At 34.1% G+C, this 26,579-nt stretch overlaps 1 protein-coding gene across 1 annotated transcript in view; it reads right to left on the bottom strand.

The window, feature by feature from the left end:
* LOC105254180 (nephrin) overlaps nucleotides 1-26,579 on the bottom strand; it is a gene marked incomplete at its 5' end in the record, with an annotated part of 114,378 nt that overhangs the window by 8,907 nt on the left and 78,892 nt on the right. Inside the window, 6 exons of the mRNA XM_011262693.3 lie at nucleotides 667-891; nucleotides 7,551-7,850; nucleotides 8,068-8,367; nucleotides 11,866-12,025; nucleotides 15,199-15,329; nucleotides 18,353-18,497. Of these exons, the coding sequence (XP_011260995.1) occupies nucleotides 667-891; nucleotides 7,551-7,850; nucleotides 8,068-8,367; nucleotides 11,866-12,025; nucleotides 15,199-15,329; nucleotides 18,353-18,497 (1,261 nt within the window). The remainder of the gene's footprint in view (nucleotides 1-666; nucleotides 892-7,550; nucleotides 7,851-8,067; nucleotides 8,368-11,865; nucleotides 12,026-15,198; nucleotides 15,330-18,352; nucleotides 18,498-26,579) is intronic.

The following is a 26,579-nucleotide window of genomic DNA, read 5'->3' as shown; positions in this document are numbered from 1 at the left end:
GAAAAGTGGAATAACCAGACACCCCCGTTTCGTTCACGTGCACACGTACGCGTATAATAAAAGTAATTAAATGTCTAATATTATAAAGAATGATCGTCACACGTCATTTTCACTCTTCTTTATCGCGATAATACTGTTTACGTGATAATCAATTTTTGTACAAGCTTACGAGTCCTGTAAAAAATACGACATTTGTTTTTCGCGAATGCAAATTCTTGCTCATTGCAATAAGAGTACATTGCGCTGCATTTCTTCGATCGTAGGACGCAGAGATACATTGAAATTTTCCGGACAAACGCGAATGTCGATCGACATATCGCTGGGCGATGTGCGTTACGCGTTATTCGGCATTGCGCGTCGATTTACGCAGTTAAATAATTTCGTACGTTGTCCGAATTTTTCCGAGCGTGCGCTTTGCGCCGGATATATGTATATTTAGGATATTTCCGAATTTTTTATTTACACATTTCCCACGTTAATAAAGTTTGCTGTCAAACGACGCAAATATTAAACAAGTTGACAATAAAAATGGCAAATGGCGAGATGAATTTGCTCGAAATGCGTGCGCGCCACGCAATTTTTTTCCGAATATATTTAAAACATCGATATGCTTTTTTCATGCTATTAATCTTTTACGTTACGTCAAGAACAGTTTTCAGGACATACCTTTGTTGGTCGGCACAACATCCGGATTTCTGTCGTCCGCGTCGTAAAGATCCTCGGAACTTGGCGCGGTGGCCTTTTTTAGAGGTAAATCACCTGGCCTTTGAGCTCGCCTCTCGCTCCTCACTTTTAGCGCGGCCAGAATGGTGGCGGTGAGAAGCAAAAGTGCAGTGACCACACCGATCAGACCCCCGAGTAACGGGGTGAACTCGAAGGGTACCGGAGTACCTGTGAACAAAACGCGCACTGCTCTCGTGCAAGTATGTCGATACAAGCTTCTTGATGCGATGAAAAGAAAGCGATTTTTTTCGCTAATATCTTTTAAATTTTCACGTTAATATTTTCCGCACGTTATCGGATCGAAATAAAATTGAGAATCAAATATACATCTGATTTATTCGCGTATAATAACGATGCCATTGTCCGCGTTGAGTCACTCGCACGCGAGATGGGATAAACTAAACAGCAGTCTGCGAGAAAAGTAGCGGCGGGACAATTTTCCAGACGGAATGCCGAGGGTAAACGGATTAAACGAGTTAAAGTCGCATTACGCCGTAAAAAGATTCGAGATATTTGGCCTGCGCGCGCGAGAATGGAGCCATCTGACTACCAACCTACCTACCATTTCTAAGATTAATGAATTCGAATCCTTTTGATATCTCTCCACGTTTAAACACCGTCCCCGGCGACGTTTAATTTTCCACGTCTCTTCCGCAACGTCTTTCCCTCGCGCGCGCTATCGCGCTCTCTACCTGTCCGTTTTTTAATCTCTTTCCTTAGCCCGGGTCCCCCTCCTGAGAGACATCGCTCGTAATTGCCACTCGTTTTAGTCACGAGCGACCGAGTGTTTTTACTCCGTGCTCCGATGCACAGCCAAAGTGCACGTTAATTTTTAATCAAGACGAAAGTGCACCGAGTATCCATGATATTTACCTGCCACCTGCCTTTCTTCGTCACCTCTTTGCTTTTTCTCCATTTTATCTTAAACTTTAACTGATTCTTGAAAATACATTTCTATTCCATGCCTTTTTTTCGTTCTTCTGTACGATCTCTTTATCAGTAAATTTGAAAATCACCGAGATTCGCGTACTAATTTGAATTTGGTATACTAAGAGAGAATGCGAAATTATTGGGATTTCGCGTAAAGATATTCGAACATTCGTAAAACATTCAAGCGATAAGCTAGTGAAGCGAATTTATAATTCAAAGACATCATTAATTATTCAAATTTCAAATCGTCTCTTTTGAGAGAAAGAGAGAGAGAGAGGAGAGAGAGAGAGAGAGAGAGAGAGAGAGAGAGAGAGACGAATATTTCTAAACCATAGAAATTTACAAAGGAAAATGATAAAGCACAGTGTGCATAGCAGCATATTTCTTAATTATCTCCTTACTTTTTTTCGAAAAATACGACCCGAATCTGGAAACTCTATTTAATACTTTAATTTTTAATTGAATCTTCTTTATTAATAGTAATAATCGCTATTTTACCTATTTGATTTTCTGTTGGCGCGAAAATCTTTTTGCAAAATACTCAACTGATTTTACACAAGAATATTGTGTTACATTGAATATCGATGATACTATGTGTAACGCATTACGCTTTGCTCCGCATCGAACCTTGTTTATTTTCCGTGTGACACAGAAGAACTTTTAATAATACACCCTCCCGCCGGAATAATATTTATCGAACCGCGCGATGCAATACAAGCAGTCGTAAGCCAGAAATTTCCGCACCGCTGACGGCTTGCAAATAATAGTAGATGGAATTAAGCTCTCTCGTCGTATTTGATCGTATCGCGAAAATGGAACGCTTTCTCTTCGTCCTTTTTTCAAATCTATCAAAATTAAAAATTGCGATAGGTGTCGTGCATCAGCCTATGTTTTTTCGGTACACATATTTAGTTTCGCGCGTGGATGCACAAAGACTGAACCGATGCGGTTCGTACGTGACCTTTGACCATGTATAGTTTGCAGTGTTTGCTGGTATCTACATATAATTATCTAGATAATTATCTAGATAAAGAAATGGATCATCTTTATCTTTAACTAGATGAAGAAATACAAAGTATCTTTATCTTTATCTTAGGTAAAAAATATATGCCATCTTATTTAAAAATTGTCTAAGATGATGTTTTCATTATGCAACAGAGTTTTCCAGGCAAGCTTTTAAAAATCTATCTAAAATATATTTTTTATTTGGAAAATAATATTACAAATATACTTTATTTTGTACTTGTTTTATTTAAATTTGTGCAATGCATTAATGTATATTTTATAAAAATGATATATGTATTGTTACACATTGATTATTATATTATAAATATATTATAAATATATTATAAATATAAATTAATAAATAAATATTTATCATATCATTTATATACTTTTTTGTTATTATTTAAATATTCTTTGGGAAAAGAGAAAGAATATGTGTTTATAATTTTAATATCCCATTTATAATTACATTTTTACAAATATTTATAGTCTTTTAAAATAAACAAAAATATCTGGATAATTATCTAGATTATCGTAATAATTATCTCATCTTTCATCTAAATTAAATAATAGCAAAATCATTTTTATCTCATCTAAGATAAATTTACGGATTTTTATCTTTATCTTTATCTAGATAATTTTGAAATTATCTACAGCAAACACTGATAATTTGTACTTTACACCGCATCGGGAAGCACGAGGAGGGACGAGGAGAGAAGCCGAGTTTTTAGAAACGCCCGCTTCTCCAGCGAGCTCGTGTCGGACGTTCGTGGGATTCGGAGCCTTTCCGCGCTTTCTCTCGGAAAAGAGAAGAGACGAGGCGACGACGGTGCATGGGAGATGAGACGTAGAGAGATAGCTGATCTGGGAATTTTATTAAAGTTTCACACTCGCCGGGCCTTTCTCTCTCTCTCTCTCTCTCTCTCTCTTCTTCTCTCTTTCTCTCTCTCTCTCTAGTGCGCGCGCGGCGAGTGGATCGATTTTCGAACCGACCATTTCGCCCGCATACGCGCGTATACGGCTTATATACTCGGTGTATATATACACCACGTCGCGGATGTGCACTCGCCTGAATCACCTGAACCGTGGAAACTGACCGAAAGAGCAATTTCACTTGTAAATTCGTCTCAGACTGAGATATACATGCACACACACATGTATATATATATATATATATATATATATATATATATATATATATACAGGGTGGTCCCGAACATTCCAGCCAGACTTTGAGAATTTCTTATAGGAAATTTAATTCTGAACAAAAAATTTCCTATAAACATGGGTCGAAAAATGCTTTCTTAAGAAGTTATCGCTCAAAAACCTCTGATGAAGGAAGAGCAAAATGTGAAAAGAAAATAAAACTAAATAAATTTCTTAAAAAAAACGATAAAAATAAAAAATAAAAATCCTTTTCTTTTATGAAAATAAAATAAATTTTTTTTTAACTAATATTTTAGTAATAGCATGTAATAGAAAATGAATAAAGACGTTTTTCAAGAAATTTATTTAGTTTCATTTTCCTTTTATTTCATTTTCTTTTCACCTTTTGCTCTTCCTTCATCAGAGGTTTTTGAGCGATAACTTCTTAAGGAAGCATTTTCCGGCCCATGTTTATAGGAAATTTTTTCTTCAGAATTAAATTTCCTAAGAAAGTCAAAGTCTGGCTGGAACGTTCAGGGCCACCCTGTGTGTATATATATATATTGTGTGTGTGTGTGTGTGTGTGTGTGTGTGTGTGTGTGTGTATGTATGTCCGGGTCGAATATATCCGTTCTAGGGGGAAATAGATCCCGAATCTCTTCCTCTTCTCGTCGGTCGAGATCCTACCAGCCAGAAATCTACGGGATGAATGCGGCTAGCGAGGGATGGATTCGACGAAATCCATTCTCTCGGGCATCTGGACCGGGCTCAACCGCGTAGGATTCGTCGGTAATTCCGCGCCCGGTTTACGTTTCTTATGGAGCATGCGGTAAGTCGACGTACTTTCTGCTCTTCCTCTCCTACTTTACGAAATCCCGTTGTTTCTCTGCGATGAAATATACGTAGAGATGCCAGAATTTTACCGACAACCGTAACGCGAATGTAAATATTTGCGAGCGCGAGAGGAGGGGATGTTGAGCGATCAATCTCCCCTGTATCAATTTTCCGCGGTTTTATTTCGGCGAATAATTGTACAGACTCCATCAACGTGTTACCCAGTAGATCTGGTCGTCGAGCAATTATATCGCTCGCGGGAGTAGGAAGTTTCGCGCGGTTCTCATAGATCTTTCCCACTTTAGTAATTACAGGTGGACGGCGAGATTAATTCTCGTAATTACTCATGATATATCTGTTTCTGACTGCTTGCGCTTTGCAAATATTATCATCTCCTCGGAATAGAGATTTCTCTCCGTCTTTCTGCCGAGAGTTTCCTTGGCATCGGGTCGAGGAAATAAGCACCGCCATCGGTTCAACGAGCCACGTAGACGTTCGTATTTCGAAAGGGAGTAATATAACTATGCGGACCCTCTGGAAATCTGGCCGTAGCGTTTTACGCACCGCCAGGGTCGCCGTCAATTTTTGGCCGAAACCGTTTCGTGTAAGTGGATTGGAAAACGTCGGAATAGATTACTATTCGCAGAGAACGGCCGTTCCGTAGAACAATCCACGTGCCACGCGTACACACACATATGCACCCTCAAACGTAGACGTAAACCTGTGTAATATCCATCCAGGTGATCGCGCGTGCTTATGTGTTTGTGTGCTGCCGATTCAATTTAGTCGATTCGGGTGCTCAATTTTCGCCGTGAAACCTTTCGTATGGTCCATGAGGTCTTTAGCCGCGAGAAACGACGAGACGGTATATCGTGTTCGACTCGGGGATTCGGGCCGGCTGAACGGATTAAAATGTTACACGGGACAATCCGCACGGCTCCGTTCAATTTAATTCACTAATTCGATTAATCCAACATCCTCCCGGCTACTCTCATAATTTATAGGCGTTGCGCCAATAATTTGCTCGGACGCTTCTATCAAATTACTTATTTCCATGACGTAGGTCGATCGATAACATCAGACCTCGAAGCTACCTGACTCGGATATTGTCGATCATCATTAGTGCCATCAATTTTGAATCTAAGCAACATTGTTATACACTGAGAAAAAAGTCTGGTTGTATTAATTAGAATTCTGGTAGATTCAACCAGTATATCTGTTGGAAAATAGACGAATCAGAATTCTTGTAGGAATTATCAGATGTATCTGATTAATTTCTTCCTGTTAAATTTACCAAATTTTCTGGTTAATAATATTAAACTCTCCAGCACCAAATCGTCTAAAATTTTTTCCATCTAATCTCAAAAGTTTGTTTAATATTTTGAATTCCAACAAGATTACTGGATAAATTTAACCTAGATTATTGAATAAATTATTTTAAATTCAGTCTGTTAGAAATTAAACTGATAAACAGTGATGCAAGAAGAGGATGCAGCTCAAACACACACAATCAGAGAACTAGCGTCCTCTTTCTGGCACTACTACTCGTAAGAAAAATAAATATACTTTGGATTTAATATTAATACTAGTTCTTTATATACATTTCATATACTGAGAAAAAATCTGGTTGCATTAATTAGAATTCTGGTAGATTCAACTAGTATATCTGTTGGAAAATGGACGAATCAGAATTCTTGTAGGAATTATCAGATGTATCTGATTAATTTCTTCCTGTTAAATTTACCAAATTTTCTGGTTAATAATATTAAACTCTCCAGCACGAAGTCGTCTAAAATTTTTTCCATCTAATCTCAAAAGTCTGTTTAATATTTTGAATTCCAACAAAATTACTGGATAAATTCAATTCAGATTATTAAATAAATTATTTTAAATTTAGTTTGTTAGAAATTAAACTGATAAATAGTGATGCAAGAAGAGGATGCAGCTCAAACACACACAATCAGAGAGATAGCGTCCTCTTTCTGGCACTACTACTCGTAAGAGAAATAAATATATTGTACTTTGGATTTAATATTAATACTAGTTCTTTATATATATTTCATGCACTGAGAAAAATCTGGTTGCATTAATTAGAATTCTGGTAGATTCAACCAGTATATCTGTTGGAAAATAGACGAATCAGAATTCTTGTAGGAATTATCAGATGTATCTGATTAATTTTTTCCTGTTAAATTTATCAAATTTTCTGGTTAATAATACTAAACTCTCCAGCACCAAGTCTAAAATTTTTTCCATCAAGTCTGTTTAATATTTTGAATTCCAACAAGATTACTGGATAAATTTAACCTAGATTATTGAATAAATTATTTTAAATTCAGTCTGTTAGAAATTAAATTGATAAACAGTGATGCAAGAAGAGGATGCAGCTCAAACACACACAATCAGAGAGATAGCGTCCTCTTTCTGGCACTACTACTCGTAAGAGAAATAAATATACTTTGGATTTAATGTTAATACTAATTCTTTATATACATTTTATGGCAAATATTGAAGACGAGTTAAGTTAAGAGGCAAGCAAAGAAATTAATGCAACAAGAAATTTTATAGATCCAACCAGAAAATACTAATCAAATCCTTATAGTAAAATCTATTAAACGTCCTAGTTATAAAAAATCGAGTCTTATCTTGATGACTAGAAATTATTGTTTGATTTAACCAAAATTGCCTTCAATCATATACGTCTTGTTGGTACAATCAAACGATTTTTCTCAGTGCGGTTATATACGAATATAAAGATTCTTCGACGGATCATATTATTTTGTTGCCATTTAAAAAGTTAATATTTTCACGCGCTTCTTCGACACTAATCTCAATAATCTCAATAAAACTTTGCGAAAGAAACACTTCCCGAAGATTTTCGCATTCTGCGAAATATTTCTAGCTCAACTTACCAGTCTGCTTCTCGGCGACTTTGAGCGTGAAACCTTCCAATAACGTGGGATCGCTTCTTCCCTTCGCATTCACTGCGTACAGAATCATATTCAGAACCTTCCCCGGTTCTAAACCCTGTACGGTGAAAGCCGCATTATCTTTGGACGTGACGTTGGCTTGCAGAACTCTCGTGTGCTGATCGAACACTTCAAGGAGGAAGTGTTGAGGCTGACCACCGTCAAAACCAGCGGTGCATTCCACTGAGAGTGATTCGGTGGTCTGGTTGGTCAGCGTGCAGTTGTACGGAGCTTCCGGTTTGCCTGTACGCATCATTAACATTGTTAACAGTCTTCCTTCTCTCTCTCCATCCCAACGAAAATTATTTGCGAAACACTGATTTAGCGATGGACACAATGTTGTTCCGGCAGGGCGTCGCGAAACGCGCGCTATGCACGTTTCGCAGGACGCTTCTCCGGAACTTTTCCCGGAAATCCTTAGCGATTCAGAGAGGACATACGCCGCTACGTGCGTACATACCCGCAGGAATGATGTGAAATATGCAGGCATTCTTCTGCTGACCGGCCGTGTTGCTCGCCCAGCACAACACGGTGCCGTAGTCCATTTCCGTGACCGGCCGGTATGTGAGAACGCTCTCGGTATGTCTGGTTGAATTCTTGTAACGCGCTTGGGGCACGTCGACCATCTCCTCAGTATTGTTGAAGGCCCAACGAAAACTCTCCGGTGGCGGGAACGCCTCGACTCTGCATATCACGCGAGCATCTTCGTGTCTCGCCACCCCGTAAATTCGCTTCTGATCCGGCACGCAGATCGGTTTATCTGAAGAAAAAAGTCGCATGGGCGACTTTGTTAACCCTTGCGTACTCTCTAAAAGTGAATCAGTGAAAATATCACTAATTTAAACAGTAACATAAGATTTCACTGTGAATCAGTGAGTATTTGACTGATTTTCAGTGGAAACGCTTATTTTTTGTTATTTTATCTTATATCTCACTGATTATGGTCAGTTAAAATAAAATTCACTGTAAAATCAGTAAATTTTACTGTAAAACCAGTAATCGCTAATTCGTTCATTTACCGCTACGATCGCTATCTCTCTCGTATTTAATTTTAATTATAAGAATTATATAAAATTTGCAAAGAGCGACATTTAAAATTAGAAGTATTACTTCGATTTAATTTCTGATACAATCTCATAGAGAGGCTTCAGATATTAAATTGATCTTTATAAGTCGGACAAATAAATGTCTGGCGACTTAATGAAAATTATTTGTTCGTTATCTATTTAAAATAACAAGTTTAATATGCATGTAATATAAATAAAATAAAATTTTTAATATAATAAATATTTAGTAAATATAAATAAAATTTTTAATTTTATATGAAATAGATAGAGAGACGAATTATAGTTTAATATTACTGACAATAACGAAAGAAATATTACTGATATTGAGAAATATTACTGATTGAAACAGTCAAAATTATTAACTGATTCTTTCAATAAAATATCACTGATTTACAGTGCTGTACTTATAACTGCTGTAATCAGTGACTATTTACTGTTTTTCAGTGATAATACACTGATTCACTTTTAGAGAGTACCTTCGTGACATACGAGGATCGTTTGATAAATTTGATAAAAAAGCAAGTAAAACACATTGTTTTGGAAAAAAATCTACGTTATTTCTCAACATAGTCTCCATTGAGGTTTATACACTTGGTCCAACGAGATTCCAATTTTTTAACTGTCGAAAAAATAAACTGTCTCAAAACTTGCAAAATACTCATTGATGGCGACAACCTCCTCGTTCAACGAGAATTTCTTTTCACCGAGCTAGATTTTTAAATTTGAAAACATGAAGGATTCGCGGGGAACCAAATCCGGAGAATATGATGGATGAGGAATTAATTCGAAACTCAATTCGTGTAATTTTGCCAATTTTTGTTCTTTTTTTCATTTTTATAACATCAGCCAAACCACTCGCTTCAAATGACTATCGAACGTAAACAACGCGTTACTTTTGACATTTTTTTTGGAGGGGTACGAAAAAGGGAACTTTATAAGCAACAAGTCATCAAATGGATTGTGGCGCAATTTCACGGAAATTTACCAAACTTATCAAACGACCCACGTATATGTCTCACCTACGAAAAAAATCATAACTTTTAAACAAATAATCCTACCAACTTTTACCTCGGCTTATTTTAAAGAAGAAGGTTCAAGCTACGTGTAAAAAAATCGCGCACTTTGAAATATAATGTTTACAATAAAATATAATTATCTAAACTTTGCAAACAATTTTTAGAGAGTGAAGAATAACCGTATATTATGTTGAAAAATCATAGAATTTATGCGCTAATAATAAACTTAAATTTTTCTTTAAACGTGGTTACATCTTTATTATAATAAATATCATAGTTTATATGTGTATCAAAGTGTATGCGAAGTAAGATGACGCGTGCGACGGACATCCAAGTCTCACGGCAGATGCGCGACTTGCAAAAAAAAGTGTACAACATGAATCGAACGTATGTGTGTGTGTGTGTGTGTACATTCCGAAAAACCATAATATATATTTAAAACAAAAATCCAAGCTCATATTTTAAATAAATTGATATTTAAGCTTTTCATGGTCGCCATATTAAATCTGTCATTTTGAATTTAAATTTTGATGTCAAAATTTGGAATCAGTATCCCCAAAAACCTATAAAACTTTATATGAAACGCATCTCTTCTGGGAAAGCCGGAGATACGAAAGGTTAATCAATACACTGAGAAAAAATCTGGTTGTATTAATTAGAAATCTGATAAATTCAATCAGTATTATGTCTGTTGGAAAATGGACGAATCAAAATTCCTTTAGGAATTACCAGATGAATATCATTAATTTCTTCCTGTTTTTACCAGATTTTCTTGATAGAAACTTACAACAAAAATGGCATCACTGTGTCTATGTTTAATTAATATAACAAGAAGTTTTTTAGAGCCAACTAGAAAATACTAACCAAATCATTGTAGTAAAGTCTATTAAACGTCCTAGTTATAAGAAATCGAGTCTTATCGTGATAACTAGAAATTCTTGATTTAATCAAAATGCTTTCTATCACGTCTTGTTGATACAATCAAATGATTTTTCTCAGTGTGATTGTACCGTGAATGTAATGGTTTATCAGAAAATGCAAAGTTTGAAAATTTTAGTTTCTTCAGCGGACAAAACATTTTGAAATTATTTATTGATTTTTATTAATTATTTATTGATTTTTATAAATTATTTATTTTCTTTCATTTACATCGAGCATACTAAGGTAATTGTTATTTTTCGTATTTTCGTCTTTAATATTAAAAATTACGGGCTGAAGGAGCTCAAGAATTTTCTTTTAAGAAATTCTTTCTTATGCGTGCGTTAAATAAATGCCTGACGGATATATCATTGAGATATAAAAATTTATGCCGGCGAGATAAATGCAGATATGATTCTCATGATACATCGGACAGAGGGAAAACTGCAGCATGCGACATGCAGATCGGAGCTGTGGAGTTTACACGCATTTATTAAAAGCGCGAGGAAGAGGGAGGGACGCGGCACGAAGCGGAATGACCACCGCCCGGCTTTTCGACGGAAGATCGATGGGCATTATTCGCCCGTTCGCTCGAATAGTTTCCCCATTTTTCGCGGCGCAAACGAAGGCCGGACGGGGGAAGGAGGGGCGGGAGGGAGGAAAGGAGGGAGGAAGGGAAATCGGAGTTTGCCGGTTCGGAATAATTTGTTGGTTCGTTGTGGATCGTCCTATTTTTCTTCGTTACATCCAATCCTCTCCCTCCCATCCCGGCCGCCGTTCAACTCTTTCAACTATGTTTTTAATGAATAATCATGCCGACATCTTGATGTTTGACGTTTATTCACGAGTAATATCCTCCGAGTCTCATAAGCCCGGTGACCAATTACGGGGGCTAGACAGTCGCGATTCTCCTGAAAGCTATTCTCTAGAAGGCGCTTAATAACGTCGCTATTTAAATGTCAGTCATCGGTTACGTCGCCGCATCGTTTACATTGCATTACATTGAGATATCTGCGACGTTGTGAGTGCCTCTTTGAAACAATTACAAGGATTTCGGGCGGAAAAGTCGAGACGGAATAATCGAGGCCGGCTTCGTAAAAAGCAAGAGCCAAGAGGTAAAAACGTTATTTCCAACAAAGGATCGAGTGGTATCGAAAGAGAATTTGCTCGGAATAAAATCTTTCATCGAAACGACATCGAATCGCGTGCATTTTTAGAGCGCCAGTAATAACGCGATCAACGATAATAGGTACTTACACATGATTTTAAGCTCCACGATATTGCTGTAGCCATCGCCTTCGACGTTGCTGGCGACGCAGGTGTAATTTCCGGCTTGGGACCGATTCACCTCTCGGAGAGCCAAACCATATTGCTGGACTATGACGCCATTCTTCGCATTATTCTGAATCACGTGCCCCTGGAACAATACGCATTCGCGATTAGATTCAAGTACCGTCGTGATGTCTCTCACCAGCCTTGGTTATTATTCCCAATTTACATGGTAATGTACGCCGATGTTGCCTACTTGGAAAACAGCCTATCGTTTTACGAATTAGGGTTGCACAAGATAAGACAATATTCATAAAAATATTGTATCGGTTTTGAAAATTTTCAAAAATTTAAATCTTGTCTTGGTCTTAAGTGAATATTGGTAGCAAAAATCTCGTCTTGTATTGTCTTGTCTCGATTTTATTAACAATTTTTTATTTAATATTAAAAAATTATTTAAATAATATTTAACATAATTTTTGTAATATAATTTGAAATAATTATTACTATTGTATTATATTTTGATTATAATTATTATTATGTAATCGATATAAATGTCGTTTATTTACATAAAAAAACATTTACTGTTTCATGGAAAACAGAAATTAATAACTATTTACAGGCTCCAAGGGAATGTGCAGATATAAATATTTTGGAATGGTAAAAAAATCAGGTTCATATTTATTCCACATTGTCAAAACTGGCTCGAAATATTTTAAGTTCAACTGCCTCGTCCGTGTCAGTAGAAAGACTTTTCTTAACAGGAACTCTGACTATGTTAAAAAATAGAACCAGATTACAAAGTAAATCTTTAAAAGCACTAATGTGCATCAATTCCTGGGTAAAATGCTCTTTAATGTCTAAAATTTGCGAGTTTGATTTCTAATTTATAAAAATGTTACATTGTATTAATATTAAATGTTTTTAAATTTATTAATATATAAATGTTTTTATTGAATAAAATTTTTTAAATTTCGTATATAGTGTTTTTTTTCATTTACAAATATAAATATTTTAGTTTTTTTGAGAATCAATAATCTTGACAAGACTAATAATCTTAACAGTCTTAATCTTGGTATTGTCTTGATAACTAATTAAAAATCTTGTCTTGATCTTGTCTTGAAATTCAAGACAAGACAATATCAAGACTAATCTTGATATCTATACATTAATCGACTGATAATTAAATTTATCGGAACAAAGGGAGAGAATGTAAAATTGTACTTTACTTTATAAAACAATATAATGTGTAATATAATCTGTAGCCTCTGTAACATTTACATTCGATGTGGAAATAACTCGGCGGTAGATGTATTTCACTTAGAACGACGGCGGGATTTTACTTAATTAAACGGGGTTTTATTAATATTGAGTTAATGAACTGCTGTGACGACATCGGTAAAGTTGGTCATTTCGCGTATTTACAAAGCATATTTATGGACGTCATAATAAAACGTACTATATTAAACTAACGTACTATATTAAACAATACAACGAAGGTAGCAAGAATGCAAAATGTGAATAGATGTCGACGAAAAACAGGAAAAGAGGAGAGAGAAGAGACGTATAATGAGATGTGCGAATAACGGAAACGGAAAAATGGCGTCGATGTAGTAAAAGAAAATTACATCGCTATTTAAATTAAGATACCGTATTCTCTAAAAGTGAATCAGTGAAAATATCACTAATTTAAACAGTAAAATAAGACATTGTTCTTCTTATCAATTAGTAAAATAAGATTACACTGAGAATCGGTGAGTATTTTACTGATCTTTAATTTGTTATTTTATCTTATATCTCACTGATTATGGTCAGTTAAAATAAAATTCAGTGTAAAATCAGTAATCGCTAGTTCGTTCGTTTATCGATTGCTATCACTCTCGTATTTAGTTTTTAGTCATAAGAATTATATAAAGTTTGCAAAGAGCGACAGATAAAATTAGAAATATTACTTCGATTTAATTTCTGATACAATCTCAATAGAGAGGCTTCAGATATTAAATCGATCTTATGAGTCAGACAGATAAATGTCTGGCGACTTATGTATTACTATAATGAAAATATTTCGTTATCTTTTTAAAATAACAAGTTCAATATGCATGTAATATAAATAAAATAAAATGTTTAATATAATAAATATTTAGTAAATATAAATAAAATTTTTAGCGACTTATATATTGCTATAACGAAAATATTTCGTTATCTTTTTAAAATAACAAGTTCAATATGCATGTAATATAAATAAAATAAAATGTTTAATATAATAAATATTTAGTAAATATAAATAAAATTTTTAATTTTATATAAAATAGAGAGATGAATTGTAGTTTAATATTACTGACAATAACGAAAGAAATATTACCGATATTGAGAAATATTACTGATTGAAACAGTCACGTTATTAACTGATTCTTTCATATAATAAAATATCACTGATTTACAGTGCTGTACTTATAACTGCTGTAATCAGTGACTATTTATTGTTTATTTATTGTTTTTCAGTGATAATACACTTATTCACTTTTAAAGAGTAGTATGCTTTTAGTAGTGATCTTTTTTCGAAGTAGGATAGATTAAGTTTTCGCATGCTACATGCGAAGAAAAACCACATGTCGAGAAAAACTATTACTTAATGTTTCTCTACGAGATAAAATTCATAAAAATAAAATTGGTTAAATATATTTTATTCAGAAAAAACTCATTACGATAATCCTAATGAAAACGGTCGCAAAACGGTCAGCAAGATAAAAACTTTCAGCATGTCCCTCTTGCATAAAGGAAAAAGTTGATTAAGATAAAGAACGAGCTAATTTTTACATTAAGGGAGATGCATTTAAAATTAAATTAAGGAAGATTCTTGTAATTGTATTATGTGTAACGGATGAACATTACGGTCCGCAAGTTAGGTAATATTTAGAGAGGCAGCAGAGGTTTTAGGCATGCAGAAAGTTTGTTTCCTATTTGTCGGTTTCGACTGCAATAGCCATTATTCTGAACTAACAGTTTTAGGTAAAGTCGGAACTATTCAAGCGCAAATATATCACTCGAGAGAATCCAGAGGTCATTGTTCAAATTCAAGCCTTGAGCTTTCTCGATTTGTTATGTTGTGTTATACACGCATACACACACACACACACGCACATACTCAACTTATACATCTATTATCTATTGATCCATTATTCTTAAATAATATTGTATTTTTATTATATTTCCCGATTTAAAATTGTAAACAGTATATTAAAATTGTATTTATACAATATGCACCAATATATAATATTTACAATATAGGTGCAGAAAAACTTTTTTAATTATTTTACTTACATTATGCTTCCACACGACTTTGTAGGCATCCGGATTCGCACGAACTTTGCACTCGAAATATACGTCATCGCCTTCTTCGATGTCATCCGGATTCATATTCGAACCGAGTTGTAGATGCAGAATTGGAACAACTGTAACGAGAAAATATGCAACATAAGTTATTGAAACAATCTATTAATTATTTATATCTTATCTCTATTTATTTATCTATTATTTATTTATTTTCGTAATTTATAAATATTATTTAAATATTATTTTTTATTATAAATACTATTTCGTATAAATAAATGCCAATAAATCAATATCCGCGCATCTAGACAATTAAAAATTGAAAAAAACATGTACAAGATTCAAACAAGTCGAAATTTTCTCAAATTGTTATAGGAAAGATGACAGAAAATTATCTAGTATTAAAAAAAAATAATTAGAAACAGACTTCTCATATGTGCGTATATGTGAGGGCATTAAAATTATAAATTCACATATTATTCACGCGTAAAAAATTTATTTACAAAATCAAATTATTTATATATTTTTCATTTTTATTCAATGTCGATCAAAATTCTTTAACCCATTCAGACTCTTGTGCACAATTATGCACAAAAACTTTAAAATCATTTGAAATAGTTATTTTTTAGAATTAGTTTCCCTGCGATCTCTCGGTGGAAAAAATAATATATATATCTCAAAAAAATATATATATATCTCGTCGTTTTAAATCCTTAGCATCAATAAAAATTAATTACATAATGTTTTACATTGCAGAAAAAATTCAGGTCTGAATGGGTTAAAACACATAAAGCTTACCTCTATTCAATTTTAATTATTATCTTCACGGAGAATTAAATTTCCAGCAACTACTAATATAACACAGGCCTGCGAGGTTTTTCTTTTTAAGATGCAATAATGATTTCCGACGTAATTTTGTGAGCTGAATTCGAATCTGGCCGCCGAATTTGCGTAGCACGTCACGTTTTTGAGCAATTTGTAATTGAATGGCTCAAAAATCTCTATTTTGGCCAATTTCATGAATTTATTGCGAGGGAACCAATTTTTTGAAATATTTCTGCCAATGGCATCGTATAATATTCACTTTCGCCTTTCAAATCCACTTTCGATTACCGCCGCACAATTTTTCTTCGCTGAGATATATAAGTATGACATTGTAAAAAAATTTACGTTAAAGAAAATTTATATAGACATCAATATAGTAGATCCATAATGTTGAAAGTTGAAAAGACTGACATATGTCCGGTTCGGTTGTCCAAAAAAGTATTGTAAAGAAATATCTAATACAGTTGTTACACATTTTGATAAATTTTTCTAAATTTTATGCCTTTTTATTCTATTCGCCATATTGGATGCGCCATTTTTAATTTCAAAAGGTAACTGAAGGTTTAAAAATGTATATTTTTATCCTAATTTTGATTCGTAGTGAAATAAAGAGGTGGCACGGTTGATTTAGAATGGCTTATTAGATCCCTATGCATGACCAGTCTTATGACTTGTATATCTGAGCGAAAAAAAATCGTGCGGCGGGGGGTAATCGAAAGTGGATTCGAAAGATGAAGGTGAGTACTATACGATGCCATTGACAGAAATATTTCAAAAAATTTGGTTTACTCACAATAAATTCATGAAATTGGCCAAAATAGCGATTTTTGGGCTATTCAACTACAAATAATTCAAAAACGTGACGTGACGCTACGCAAATTCGGCGGCCAGATTCGGATTCAGCGTACAAAATTACGTCAAAAATCACTATTGTATCTTAAAAAGAAATTTTGAACCTCTTTTTTGCAGGTCTGTGTAATCTACGAATCTTGATTTGCAAAGATATAAACTTGTTTATCGAAAACACAATAGACTCGCCTTGCCTTGCATCGGGGTTTTCGAATTCGCGGGATGTCGCAAGCGAATAAATCGCCGTCGCAGCGGACGTTCCATTTTGGTCGCCGTCGTTGACGTCTCGTTATTGTGATTACATTCGCGTTTGCACGAACGTAATCTATATCGACGGTCTTGTTTCGGCCTGCCAGGCTTTTAACCCGTTTACCCGTTACCCGATGCATACATACATATATACATACGTATATACGTGCACGGGAGGACGCGGCTGTATGCCGTGCACGCGGATTTTTCGATGTGTCGATTGCGCGAAGAGCGACACGCGTTTATGAGTTTAGGACTTGATGAATCACTGCCAATTTGTTTTTACGCGGCGATGCGCGCGTTTAACGCGCGACAATTCGCATTCGAATTTTCAAAACTTGTTTGTTTTCGCTTGTGCTGTCGGTGTTATATTCTCAAATACATACACACACACACACACACACACACACACACACACACACACACACATATATATATATATATATATATATATATATATATATTTTATGTCCTTTACAAGGAAAAAGAGAATTCCAGACGGATATAGTCGGAGCGCAAGCCCGCTAAAGTGAAATTTTTGCTAGGATAACATAGAAATGTTTGCAGTACGCGTAACAATTTCATTCCCGATGAGACCTGTGTTTACTTTCATAGTATCGTATAAAAATAAAATGCGAATATCGCGCGTTTATTATACGCTGAGAAATATTCTTTACTCGGTTGTTTTTATTGCGCGGCAAGGGATAAAGGAGAGAAATGATTGCGAGTTATTGTCCTGTAATAATGTTGAATCTGGAGCATTGTTGGCGCGCTCGCATAATATTGACGGCGGTGTGTTAATGAATAATGATATCGGTGATAATAATGCCGGCTCCGCAGAGCGTATCATGTTGCTATTACGAGTATGTAAACTCGTGGTCTACCCCGGCTATTGGTTTGTGATCTGATATTATCCTCGTCCAATTTTTTTTATATTGCCTGTACAAATATCATATATGTATATGTATCATAATTATTCTGATTATGCAGACGGTAGTAATGTCGTCGGGAATAATATTCAATGAAACGCCCGCGTATTATGTTATTGTTATTATTATTATTGATACATACAAGACAAAACATGTCCGTCTCATAATTAGTAATCGCTGAACATCGAGCGATCGTGCGGGGTTTTGTGAAAATTACTGGAGAATCTTCAAGTTTCATCGCTTACGTGCAACTGTCTTCATTTGTACCTTGCACGTGAGGATGTTATACTTACAAAAAACATTCAGTTTCCATGTATCCTCTGCTATGCCCCGTTGAATTTTAGGATTCTCAGCCCTGCACGTGATAATTTTATCGTGGTCTAGTAGAGTGGGTTGAAACGTCAAGATGGAACTCGTCATGTTACCATCCTGAGAAACCTGCAACGAAATCGAGTCACAATATTCGTTTTATTATTATTATTATTATTATTAACGCAATTATTACCTATCGATTAACGAGAGAAGGTACTTTGTGCAGTTGCAATTATTATAAGATAAGATAATATAAAGCTATTAATTATGCATCGTATTAAATTTTATATATTGGCGCGGGTTCAGAGAGTATCGGATTTATATAAAATTATTCTCATAATCGATATATCGAAATTATAATTATGCGTTACATATTTTAATGTGCCTTATGCCGCATCCGTTAATTGCATTCCCGATATTTTTTGCTATAGCGCGCTTATTAAAGTGCGCATCGCGCACGAGTAATTAGATCACGTGTACTTAATGCTAATGCTTAATATGAACGCGTTATCTGTTTTGTTAATAGCGATAAATGAACAATTTGCGACAGCAAATCAGATATATCCACCTATTATCAGTTATGATACTGCATACCAACATTTTGTTTATTTATTATTTTGCACATATTGTTACGTACATTAATTTGCAAGCGTTTCATTAAAGTTTCGCTGCTAATTAATGTCGACGCCAGATATCACGTATAGCAGATGCAGAAATATGATACATTTTATAACTTGAGGCCGTTGTGAATGAAAAGCTAATTATAATCGGCTAAGACAAGCTACCGTATATGTTTCGGTTGTTTTGCGATTATAAAATATACGCCATAGTATAACTTTTTTAAAGCTAATTGAATAGCTTCAAATTAGCAGCCTCCAAATCACAAGCTCACATTAATGCTTTTGTATCATAAAAGAGATATTGCATTTATTGTGTGTAATAAACTTAATCATTTTCTTGATTAAATATTTCTAATAATTATAGTCAATAATTCGTGTTGTTATTTTATTGTTTGTACAATATGGTCAATAAAATCGGAATTAAAAAACATATTTATATAAAATATACTTTTTAATATGAATTTTTTTATATTTTATATAAAATATATAAAATAAACATATTTATATAAAAAATTACAATAGCGTAATTTTTTTGAAACAATTTTTTCAAGAATTTTATTAAAAAGATAACTTCGAGTCAAAAGATGATACAGTTTCCTAGCGGGTGTAATTATTCCTACTCGCGCGTTTGAGGTAAGGCCTTATAAGCGTTAATCCGGCGATAAGTCTTAATGACCGGACGAGTCAGTCGAGAAGGCGTTTATCACCCACCTTTGCAGGTGGTGTAATAGGACCTGGCTTTCACGTGAGTATTTCACCCCCTTACCTACGCGGGTGAATGTAACTTTGACGTAACCGGCACGAAACCAGCTTCTGTAAATCTACACGAGACGTAGGTGTCTTGTCGGAAAACATGTAATTATCAAACATTTATACACGACCACATATCCTTTAACGCTCACGCGCAATCTTCCTTTATGAGCAAGAATGCATAGAAAGTATTTACAAGACAAACACTGTGCGATATTTTAATAGCATATTCTATAGATTAATTAAAGTCAAGCATCCTAATAGAAAAATATCGAGCTCATAATAGCTTTCGTAAGTTCGTGAGTTTAAGATTCGAATTATATATTCAAAAATGTATTGAGATCTATGTATTCTAAGTTTTATAATTTAAATGACGTCGATCTTCATTGTTCAATTATTATATAATTATATAATTATTATACAATTTGATCTGCGGGAATAAAATTAATTTTCATTTTTATCGGAAAAGTATTTTTAGGGAAAATAATTATTATAATCTACAATTTTTAGGGAAAATAATTATTACAATCTTTATTTTCAAATTTGTATATGCTGTGAGAGAAATAAAATTATATGATTTTAATAAATTTAATAATGTTAATAATTGAGTGATGATTAAATAACATTTTTAGCTCAATTAAAATCAACTTAAAGCTATGATATGATTATTCTTATCATTTATTTAACTTTCCCGTTTTCTACGACTTAACACAAATTTTCTATTGGATAACGAAATTATCAGATCTAGATTAGAGCGCAATTCAATTTTGATGCAAATACAGTTAAACAATTTTCTCTCTTCTACTGAAACTGCGATAAATTCGTGCAGCAATGATGAGAGTGACAACGAACTATCTCATAATCATGTTTGCAACCTCGTCTTCGCTCGATATCGGTCAGGTTAATGGCTTCTCAAAGCTAATTGAATGGCTCTAAATTAGCAGTCTCCAAATCAAAGGCTTACATTAATGCTTTTGTATCGTAAAATAGATACATTTATTTGTAATAAACTTAATCACTTTCTTGATTAAATATTTCTAATAATTATTTCTCGATAACTCGTGTTATCTTATTGTTTGTAGAATATGATCAATAAAATTGAAATCATATATAATAAAATAATTTTAAATCAAAATTTTTTTGAGCTTAATATTGACTCAAATCTTCAATAACACTGAATAAAAAAATATATTGATATTTAATTATCGTAAATGTGAAAATTTAATTGCTTTTATCGAGAATATTAATTAATATTGCTTTTAAAATATAAATTTTATAAATATGAAAATAAATTATCGCTTCAAAATTATTACTTCAAAAAAATTTGAAGAGGATTCGTGTTTACACACAATAACTCTTAAAAAAGTATACCTTAAATCTCCAAAAATATTTTTGTTATATTTAAAATTTTTTAAATTCGAGATTTTTAATATTTCAGAAATTTCAATCAAGAAGTTTTGCAAGATAAAAAGCAATTTATGTATCAAAGGTTTATATATGTAAAATTACGTTTACCAGGTCAATGTATGATTTATATCTCTTTAAAGCACGCACACACACATATTTTTATTTTTTACGTAGTTTCAGTAAAATTTATATTGAGATGTATTTAGATAATTTATCAGAATCGTATTGTATACATAATACAAGTTTTCGCATTTTTTAAGTAAGAAAAAATGGTTTCATGCACGTAATAAAAACGCTGCGATTAGTAAACTATTATATACGTATCTCTCGTCCCATTAAAAATATTAAAGTTGCAACCGTGCAATTCCCTTAAGAGCGCGATTAAAATCATGTTAATACGTTTTAAAAAAGGCACGCAACATATTTCAGGTACTTTCGCAGAAATGCAGGTAAGTGGCAAGAGTATGGGTCGTAATAATGAAGCGAGAAAAGCGCACACACACACACAAGTACCTTAAAAAAGAAAGAAGATACTAAACTAGTCCCATCTTAACCCTTTGAGGCACACACTTTTGTAGTTGACGAATTCTCAAGAATTTTCGTATACAGGGGTTTTTGGGATCGCTGAATTCGAATCCGCTGTCAGAAAATTGAAATTCAAAATGGCGGATCCAATATCGCGGAGTTGTAGCTCCATTTTTAAAATTTTTTTTAATTTTTTTTTTCAATTCCGTAAATTTGAAGTCGGAATCGTAATCAGCGACCCCAAAAATCATGCCATACCAAATTTCAAATTATCTCAACTTCGTCAATAATGAATTTTTTCGAAAAAATCATCGTTTTTTTATGTTTGTTTATGTATAGAACTTATATAATAAATATTTATGTCTACTAAGCTGTTTTTACATGTTCTTTTATCATTAAAGTAACAGAAAATAGCAAAAAACCCGATTTATTTAGGGTAATTAATTTCATTGAGAGCACATTTACAATTACGATTATTCCTGCATTTCGCTCAATGCTCTTTCCAATAGATATGCAATTTCTTGACAAGCAGATACAGATTGCGGATGAAGAGATTGAAACTTTTGTACCGCAGTGTACGTATGCGGGGACGGCAGAGCCGGGACGAAATTGGCCCGAAATTCGCGCAGCGGTCATAAATCGGCAAAGTCGAATCACCCACTGCCAACTATACTGTCCACAATCCACCCTCTCTTCCTATCCTCTCCGTTTCGCCCCTAGCTTTTTCTGCCCTCTCACTCTCTCTCTCTCTCTCCTCTCTCTCTCTCTCTCTCTCTCTCTCTCTCTCTCTCTCTCTCTCTCTGTCTCTCTTCCTCTGTTCGCCATCCCTCGATATGTCTGCCGGTACCGAACTTCATTCGACACCGCGATATTATGACGTATAACGCGAGATAGCGCGAACGTGTCAGAACTGGATGCCGCCTGCCTGGCACCGACCAACAACGTGATCGTTATTTGCGGCGGAAAATATCAGCCCTTTGAATCTCTCCGCCACTGCGGCGGATCATCGTCGATCACAAGCGCGCGCCCACGCGAGATCGATCGGATCGGCGAATCGTTATTGCAAAATTCACGCATACGAATGGCAGCGAGGCCCGCGCTCATTTTTCATTCGGGAAGTTTTACCGCATCTCGATTATGCACGGAATGAGAATGACGTTACGCGAAATTCCCGCAGAGATCGGTCTATTTTTATGGTTGCTCCATTTATTCTTTAATCATTAATTTATTAGAAATTTTTGCAATTGAATAATTATGTTCGTATTTTTTTTCTATAATATCATGCAAATTGTCACGTGAATTTGATCGCGAAACGAAAAATGTAGTTTGCAGAGGAATATTTGAATAGTGCGCGAAATCGAATTCTTCAAAAGAATCATGGATAAGACGATAAATGAAGAGAATAGATAGAGAGTAGTTAGTTTTTCAATATTCGTTTTAATTTATTCCGACGAATTGTATTTTAGACGAATTTTCTGGTAGAAAAACGCTCGAAAACGATGAATTTATAAAAGCCAATGCTTTACTATCAGAGTTCAAATACGATGGCAATTTCATCATCATTGTGATTGCAAAAACGGCCAAGTGTCCAAATAAGTTTTAATTTGTTTCAAAATTATGATCTTTTTCTAATGAAAGTCTACTAAATTTTAATTCAAAAAATTTTTTAGAATTTAAAAGAAAAACGATTACAATCTGAAATTTAGAAAATTATCTTTCAAAATTAATGTAAAATCTAAGAAGCTAAAATTTTATACAATTTTATATTTTACACAATAGCGTGTTAAAAATTTAAGCATGACACAAATAGTGAAAAGATGATAATAATAGTAGATAAAAATTTAATTATACGTGCTTGTATTGTCCTATATTAAACACACTATATATTTCTACCAACATTCGAATCTGTCATAGAACTATTGACAAGTCGTCGAATGATGGATGATGTCCATCGCTCCATAGTTACGCGTGTACCGTCTATATTAGATAACTTTGTCCTATTCCTAGATCAGATGGATCTCCTTAATGTCAAATCTCTCAAATTCACGTTCATCACTCAATTTACCCAATTAATTGAGGCAGAAAAAGCAAAAATATTTGACTGCGCAGATTAAATCGGAACATATCGAACATTATACTTGTATATGCGTATAAAAATATTATGAGATATATATTGTACTTAAATTTGTTAAAAAAATGTAATTTTTTTGAATATTTCTAATTCAATATCATATTTTGATATCACATTTTTCTCTTCCAAGAGAAAATTGATTAATCTATTCCGTTCGTTCATAAAATGAACCCATTCTTTGTACAATGATTCAATCACGTACGTTTACCGTTTGAACCGAAAGAAAAACTTTTGAAAAAAAAAAAAAAGAAAACTTACAAGCGGCAGTTGCGAGAGACTCGAATGGCGTGTACATCAAGATTCGAGATGCAATTAGTTACGTGTGTACCGTCTATATTAGATAACTTTGAACTATTCCTTGATCAGATGGATCTCCTTAATGTCAAATCTCTTAAATTCACGTCCATCACTCAATTTATCCAATTAATTGAGGGAGAAAAAGCAAAAATATTTGACTGCGCAGATTAAATCAAAACATATCGAACATTGCACTTGTATATGCTCTCTAAAAGTGAATCAGTGAAAATATCACTAATTTAAACAGTAAAATAAGATTTCAGTGAGAATCAGTGAGTATTTTACTGATCTTCAGTGGAAACGCTTATTTTTTTGTTATTTTATCTTATATTTCACTGATTATGGTCAGTTAAAATAAAATTCACTGTAAAATCAGTAAATTTTACTGTAAAATCAGTAATTGCTAGTTCGTTCATTTACCGCTACAATCGTTATCTCTCTCGTATTTAATTTTAGTTATAAGAATTATATAAAGTTTGCAAAGAGCGACATTTAAAATTAGAAGTATTACTTCGATTTAATTTCTGATACAATCTCATAAAGAGGCTTCAGATATTAAATCGATCTTTATAAGTCGGACAAGTAAATGTCTGTCGACTTAATGAAAATTATTTGTTTGTTATCTACTTAAAATAACAAGTTCAATATGCATGTAATATAAATAAAATAAAATTTTTAATATAATAAATATTTAGTAAATATAAATAAAATTTTTAATTTTATATGAAATAGATAGAGAGATGAATTATAGTTTAATATTACTGACAATAACGAAAGAAATATTACTGATTGAAATAGTTAAAATTATTAACTGATTCTTTCAATAAAATATCATTGATTTACAGTGTTATACTTATAACTGCTGTAATCAGTGACTATTTACTGTTTTTCAGTAATAATACACTGACTTCAGTAATAATACACTGACTTTTAGATAGTGCGTATAAAAATATTATGAGATATATATTGCACCTAAATTTGCTAAAACTAAAGAAATGTAATTCTTTTGAATATTTCCAATTCAATATCATATTTTGATATCACACTTTTCTCTTCCAAGAGAAAATTGATTAATCTATTCCGTTCGTTCGTAAAATGAACCGATTCTTTGTACAATGATTCAATCACGTACGTTTACCGTTCGAACCGAAAGAAAAACTTTTGAAAAAAAAAAAAAGAAAACTTACAAGCGGCAGTTGCGAGAGACTCGAGCGGCGTGTACATCGAGATTCGAGATGCAATTTGGGGGCGGTTGGGTCAAAGAATCACGTTTCAGGAAGAGTTTGCGCCGCGGAAACGCAAGACGGGCGTAGATCGATGGCTCGCCCGAGAGTTCGAGTACGTACGAAGGAGTTTCCCCGTGATGTTAGGATCAAAGAGCGGGGGAGACGCGCACGCGAGATAGAGACGAGGGGGCGAGTCGCGAGAGCGGGAGCGAGAGATCACGAAAGGCATCGCCGCTATCCGGTAATTGCGCCATGGCGTGTCGGAGGGGGAGCTTAATGGCAACGATGCAAATACCGATACCGGCGCTAATGTCAGTGATTTTGTGGGGAAACGGGCATCTCGAAGGAGATGCCGCGTACGTCTTCCGAATCGCGCGCTTTTTCGGCCGCATTAAATCTCCCCGAGACGGAATCCGATTGTTTTTTTCCCTTGTCGCAGGAAACGACGACGAAGACGTCGTTTTTTTTTTTATGTCGACGTTGAATTATCTCACACCGACAAGTTGGCGTGAATCATCCCTTACATGAGGTATTAGAGTTATTTCCACCATGAATAAGAATTTCATAAATTTCATAGAGATACGTCATATTACAAATAAAATATCGACGTGACGCGAGGAGATAATGGAGATCGATCTTCTCGGTGTCGATGATAACATTAGCGAGTTAGGTGATGAAAAGGAAATATAGGCTACGATGTATCATTTTGTTTTTCACTCTACATTTTGGCACGAAAGCGCAGAATAGGAAATTATTTTATGGTTCGTGTCGTTTGTTTCCCCTTCTACTAGCATTTCGCCTATGACGGTTGTCACACATTAATTTTACTCCCGCGGTATTTTATCAATAGGATCGAAAACCGAATATCGAATATCGCGTTTTTGGCACTCGAAACAGTTACAGTTGTATGAAATCACACGTGCAGAAACAAAGTGATCATCCTAAATAAAAGTACAAGTTGTGATAGTTTTGCCAAGCAAACCTTTTTAAGCGTTTTTTGAAAGAAAAATTGAGGAGAAAATTATCTTTTTCTTTAAAGAATAAATTAACATATTAATAAGATACGAAAGATGTCAAAAGATACATGACGAGCTAAAATATTTAGACCACTCACACATTCACACTGAGAAAAAATCTGGTTGCATTAATTAGAATTCTGGTAGATTCAACCAATATGTCTGTTGGAAAATGGAGAAACCAGAATTCTTGTAGGAATTACCAGATGAATCTGATTAATTTCTTCCTGTTAAAT

Source organism: Camponotus floridanus, unplaced genomic scaffold (assembly GCF_003227725.1).
Source record: "Camponotus floridanus strain SB8 unplaced genomic scaffold, Cflo_v7.5 scaffold116, whole genome shotgun sequence".
NCBI classification, from domain to species: Eukaryota; Metazoa; Arthropoda; class Insecta; order Hymenoptera; family Formicidae; genus Camponotus; species Camponotus floridanus.
Note: the sequence above shows the minus strand (reverse complement) of the source record. Positions and strands in the feature narration are given on the sequence as shown.